At 59.9% G+C, this 5,832-nt stretch overlaps 1 protein-coding gene across 1 annotated transcript; it reads left to right on the plus strand.

Annotated features, from left to right (window-relative positions):
• The first annotated feature begins 1,753 nt into the window (after nt 1-1,753).
• Nucleotides 1,754-5,832, plus strand: MYCTH_2307003 (uncharacterized protein). The gene is made up of 3 exons (XM_003664264.1): nt 1,754-5,355; nt 5,428-5,524; nt 5,662-5,832. The coding sequence occupies exons 1-3, from the start codon at nt 1,843-1,845 to the stop codon at nt 5,667-5,669; spliced, it is 3,618 nt and encodes a 1,205-aa protein (XP_003664312.1). The 5' UTR covers nt 1,754-1,842; the 3' UTR covers nt 5,670-5,832.

The following is a 5,832-nucleotide window of genomic DNA, read 5'->3' on the forward strand; positions in this document are numbered from 1 at the left end:
ACCTTCACCGGACAGAACGGGGATTGATTGCGGCTGGACGTTGGTTGCTGAGGGTTTTGGCCGTTCTGTCACGCGAGCCTGGGGGGAGCCGGGGAAAAAGAGATACGGTTTGAAGCGATGGGGCTTCGTCGCTCTCCCGGTAGAGGGGACTGGCCGTTTTGCGCGGGCGGGCATTGGAATGCAGAGGAACGCATCTGCTTAATATTTTGGTTGGTGCGCTTTGGCCTCTCGCTATCATGCTGGCGTCGACCGACCGGCAGGCACTTTGTCGAATCCTTCTTCTGCTTTACCGCTGTTACAGAGATACCCTTTGTTTGGTTATATCATGAAGCTTCTGGAGTGGCCAATCGCCGGTTGTATGCGGCGACATTTTCTCCAATCAAATCGGCCTTTGGATAGCGTGAAGTTGAGATACGTACGGATTACTTCGGGCCCTGCTCGAGATGGTGGTGCCACTATGGGATTGCGGCCCAACGAACGAAGCGACACATCACAAACTGCTCCTGACAGGATGAGGTCTGACTGGGTCATGGAGGACTGCGCTTGTCAATGGGTACAGTACCTAGTTAGCGTATTCTCCTTGTTCCCCTTCCCCCACTATCTTTGATCGTCTCAGGGTTGCCCAACATCCTGTTCGGTTTGAGAACAGAGCATTCCGGTTAGTAAACCAACTGACCAAGGCTCGCTAACCCGCAGCACGAGGCCAGATAACTGGCCCGCATCCTAGCATTTATTCCGTTGCCCCTCAACGCAGGGCAACTGACAGCACACACACAGACCTTTCATCGTGCAGTCAACGGTTGGGGCGTGGGGTCCAATGCAACATTCTCAAAGACTTCCCAGTCAAGCATCTGACAGCGTCGCGGGGACGGACTTCCAAGTCCAATCAGAAGCAAGTGCCATAGCGTTTAAGGCGTGTCCCAAATGACTATCTGAGTGTGACGTTTATCAAAGCGCTGCTGGCGAATCAGTGTGAACAAGGCCTCCAGTAACTGTAAAATGCGGCGCTGCAAGGTGAAGGGGAAATAGTTTTGACTGGGTGGCGCAGCTGGGCGAGGGGTAGCTCAATAGCACAGGAACCCTGTCGCAAGAGGTCCCTCCACACCTTCCTTGTAGCTTTCTAGGAGCATGGGCACCAGGGCCCCTGCCCGCTCATCACGCTAAGGCCAGCGCTTTGCCATGTTGGTCACAGCACATGAGCGGGCGGGCTCTGCTTCTCGTTTTTTCACCTCTCTTCTCTTCGCGCCAACTCGACCGAGAGTCTCTCTCTCTCTCCCTGCCTTTCACCGTTACTGTCGAGAGAGGGAAGCTCGTGGTGTGTAGTTTTTTTCCTCATTTCCGCATTCCTTTGATCAATTGTCTCTGCGCAACCTGCTGGCTTCTTTCGGCGGTCGTCGAGTTAAGCCAAGCGCCCACCCGGTCCAAGCGTCCTGCATCGCGCGCTCGGCAGTTATTCCCAGTTATTCCTCGGTTTTGGATGGTTTTGGATTGTTGCGGTCTGGAAATAGGAGTACAGACGACAGGGGACAGGTGAGTTGCAGCTTTGTTCTTGACAGCTCCTCCAACCTGTCAGGGGCCCTTGGTGAGCCCGACCATGGACAGAGAAAGCATCTCGATATTTGAACATCCTCTTGTCTGCTGGGTATTCTGCCGGAAAATGCATTCATCAAGAGGCTCCATGAGCTCGAAGCTCTTATATTATGATTGCACAATGAGAGGCTGTCCCACCCCACACAGCCCGCTTGCTAACGGTTGTATATAGCCAATAGATCCGCTTGTTGCCCATTATATTCCCGGCTCCTCCTCTCTCTTGTTCCCACTGCATTGCCTACGCAACACATCATGTCCGACGCCGACAGTTTCGAGGTGGTCCAACCTGCGGACGCGTCCGCGTCTGCTCCTGCGGCCGAGCCCGCGACCGAGCCCGCACCCGCGCCCGCGCCCGCGCCGGAGGCGGAGCCTGCGTCTCCCGTAGCGTCCGTCACTTCGCCAAAGACGACCACTGAGAAGAAGTCGACGACCGGCACCGCGGCTACAAAACGCACTGCGGCCACTGCTACCTCGGCTACTCGTCGACCTACTGCCGCCGGCACCGCGCCAACCAAGTCGGCCACAGGCTCGACCACGAGCTCGACGACACGAACTAGTGCTGCCGGCACCGCAAGCAAACCTGCAGCCCGCCCGGCCACCGGTACGACCACGGTCAAGCGCCCGCCGACCGCGGCCTCGACTGTCTCGCACCGATCTCGCCCTTCCATCTCCGAAGACGAGAAGAAGCGGACGCCGGTTTCCGGCGCAACGGGGGCAGCGCGCCGCACCTCGATTGCGGCCAGCAGTACTCCGAGCTCCCCTAGCAAGCCGAAAACTAATACTACCACCGCCGCCGCCGCCACTGCCGCTGCGAGAAAACCAGCCGCCGCTTCCGGCACTGCTCCCTCAAGAACGCCCACGACAAGCTCCCGATCCTCGACGACGGCCTCTGCTCCCACCACAACGACTCGCACGGCAACCAAACCCGCCGCTACTGGCGCCGCGGCCGAGGCGAAGAAGCGACTCTCGTCGGTCTCGTCAACCACGACGGCTGGTACTGCTCGTCATGCGCCCCGTGCTTCTCTGGCGTCCAACTCGTCCAGCGCCACCACGGTTGCGGCCGAGTCGACCAAGGAGATTGAGGAACTCAAGGCTAAGCTTGCATCGAGCGAGTCCGAGATTGCGGAACTGAAGAACCAGATTGCTTCTTCCCAGGAGAAGATCGCTGAGCTCACCGAGAAGGCCGGTGCCGCCGAAGCGGAACAGGCAACAGTGCCTGGAAGCGCCATCAACCAGGAAGCTCTGGAAAGTTTGAAGACGGAACATGCCGCCGAGATTGATGCTCTCAACAAGCAGGTTTCTGAATCCCAGGAGAAGCTCGCTGCCGCCGAAGCTGAGCTGGCTGCCCAGAAGAGCCAGCTGGCCGATGCCACCAGCGCAAAGGAAGCCGCCGAGGCCGAAGTCGCCGGGCTCAAGGCAGCCCTTGAGAGCCTCCAGGCCGAACAGGAGGCCAAGCTGGGCGAGGCCGCGACGAACTTGGCCAAGTCCGCCGACGAGCACGCCGCTAAGCTCGAAGCTCTTCAGAAGAGCCTCAAGGAGGAACACGAGGCAGCTATCGAGGCGCTGAAGGCCAGGCATGCCGAGGAGCTGCAGGGAGGAAGTGCCACGCTTGTTGCCAACCATGAGAAGGAAATCCAGGAACTCAATGCGAGCCATGAGAATGCCCTGGCCGAGCTGCAGAAGAAAATCGACGACCTCACCTCGAGCCAGGCGGCGCTCGAAGCTGCTCATGAGGAGAAGCTGGCCGCTGAAACCGCGGCCGGAGCAGCCAAGCTTGGGGAACTCGAGGCCGAGATTGCCGAACTCAAAGCCAAGCTTGAGGCTGCGGAGAAGACCGCTGAAGCTGCCAAGGCCGAACTCGAGGAGAAGTCGGCTGCTCTCGCTTCCCTTGAGGCCAAGGTCGCCGAGACGGAGGCCGAGCTCCAGGCCGCCAAAGAGGAAGCTGCCAAGGCCGCCAGCTCGCATGCCGAGCTCCAAAAGCTTATCGACACTCTCACCGAAGAGAACAAGTCAAAGGATGCCACCATCGCAAAGATCAAGGAGGAGACCGCCGCGGCCGCCGACCATCACCAGAAGCAGCTCCAGCAGGTCAGTCAGGACTACGAGAACGAGATCGAGAGCCTGCGGGGCGATGCGTTCTTCAAGCGGAGATTCGAGGAGTTGGAGGTCAAGCATAACGAGCTCACCAAGGCCCATGAGGAAGCTATCGAGAGCCACGCCAAGGCGCTGGAGGTTGCCAGGGCCGAGCACGAGGCCGCGGTCAAGGCCCTCGAGGCTAAGGAGGCAGAGCACCAGCAGGCCCTGGATGCGCTGCAGGCGAGCCATGCCGAGGAGCTGGAGAATGCCAAGAGCCTAGCGAGGCAAGCGCAGGAAGCCAGCGCCGAGGAGATCGAGGCCCTGAAGGCCACCCATGCCAGCCAGATTGATACTCTGAGGGGCGAGAGCGAAGCTAGCCTGGCTAAGGAGCTTGAAGCCCTCAAGGCTAGCCACTCCGAAATCCTCGAGAGCCTGAAGAAGGACCATGAGGCAGACAAGGAACGGATCTTGGCCAAGCATGCTGACGAACTTGCCGCTGCGAAGGCGGCCGGCGACGAAAGCCACGCTGCTCTGCTGGAACAAATCAAGCAGGAGCTTGAGGCGAAGCATGCCGAGGAGTTGGCCAAGGTGACAGCGCAGCTCGAGACCGCCAGCAGCCTGAAGGAGGAGCTCGAGGCGAAGCACGCCGAGGAAATCGCGAAGCTGACTGCGGAGCTTGGGTCGGTCGCCGGTCTCAAGGAGGAGCTCGAGTCGAAGCACGCGGAGGAGGTGGCGAAGTTGGTAGCTCAACTTGAGGCTGCCGGTGGCTTGAAGGACGAGCTCGAGGCCAAGCACGCTGAGGAGATTGCGAAGCTGGCGGCTGAACTCGAGACAGCTAAGAGCCTCCAGCGGGAGTTGGAGTCCACTCAGGTCAAGCTCGCCGAGGCCGAAGAGAAGCACGCGTCCGCGATGGCGGCCATCAAGAGCCTGGAGGACGACCATGCGGCCGAGGTGGAGAAGCTGATCGCGATGCACAACGAGGCCCAGGAGGCCCTGAAGAAGGAGGGCGCCGCGCAGGCGCAGGCTCAGCTAGAGGAGTTGCAAGCCAGCCACAACAGCGTGCTGGAGGAGCTGACGCGCAAGTCTCAGTCCACCTCGGAGGAGCTGGCCAAGGTTCAGGCAGCCAAGGGGGAGGTCGATGCGACTCTCGAGGCCCTCAAGGCCGAGCATGCCAAGGTGCAGGAGGAGCTCGACAGTGTCAGCCAGCAGCTCGCGCTGGAGAAGATGGAGAAGTTCACGGCCCGAGCCGAGCTCGATGCCGCTAGGAACGCCAAGCCTGACACTACCGAGCTGGACGCGCTCAAGGAGCAGCTTGCCGCCCTCGCCGCGGCCCACGAGAAGGAGGTTGCCGAGCTCAAGGCGAGCCACGAGAAGGCGCTGGCCGAGGCGGGCGAAGCCTCGAGCAAAGCAACTTCGGAATTGGCGAGCGCTCGCGACGAGATAGCCATGGCCAAGAAAGAGCTGGAGGCCTACAAGGCCGAGGCCGAAGCCAAGCTGAAGACGTCCGAGGCCGACTACAAGGACATGCACGACAGCATGACGCAGCTCGTCGAGGAGGCGCAAACGCTGGCAGCCGAGAACCTGAAGAAACTGGCGGATGCGGAGCAGCAGATTGGCGACGCGGACAAGAGGATCGCCGAGCTCACGGCCCAGCTCAAGATCAAAGACGCGGAGCTGGCCGAAGCTAGGGTATGATCACATGTCTTCTCTTCGCTCCAAACAATAACAATTGGCATGTTTATACTGACGGCGGTGGTACAGTCTAAGGCAGAGACGCCCAAGGGCCTTGCAGCGAGCCGCTTTGCCAACGCGGCCGGTAGCGACAACGACGGCGATGCTGCCAACGAGCCCGCGGAAGGTGAGGCAGAGCCTGATCATTCCTCGGCAGCATTGGCTTCGGTGCGGACAACCCTGGCTTATCACGCAGCTTTTTTATAAATGCACATTCTCTTAGTCTAAGACGGGCGGTGACTAACGAGTCCGTGTTGTTTCTAGCTCGCTAAGATCCAGAAGTCGGTCAGCCAGCTACAGGACTACGACGCCCTCATGGGGCAGCAGCATCATGAGATGCTAAAGTCGATCACCGATCTCAAGAACTAGAACTGGGCTTGAGACGGGGCCGGCCGTCAGCCAGAGCCAAGCGTGTGGGAATTACACTGCCGTGCC

Source organism: Thermothelomyces thermophilus, chromosome 4 (genome assembly GCF_000226095.1).
Source record: "Thermothelomyces thermophilus ATCC 42464 chromosome 4, complete sequence".
In the NCBI taxonomy this organism is placed as follows: domain Eukaryota; kingdom Fungi; phylum Ascomycota; class Sordariomycetes; order Sordariales; family Chaetomiaceae; genus Thermothelomyces; species Thermothelomyces thermophilus.

What these genes read in the sequence shown, in the direction of transcription:
- MYCTH_2307003 (XM_003664264.1), top strand. Translation starts at nt 1,843, where the DNA reads ATGTCCGACGCCGACAGTTTCGAGGTGGTCCAACCTGCGGACGCGTCC. An exon ending in CGGAGCTGGCCGAAGCTAGG is followed by an intron (nt 5,356 to 5,427) that starts GTATGATCACAT and finishes GCGGTGGTACAG; the next exon opens with TCTAAGGCAGAGACGCCCAA.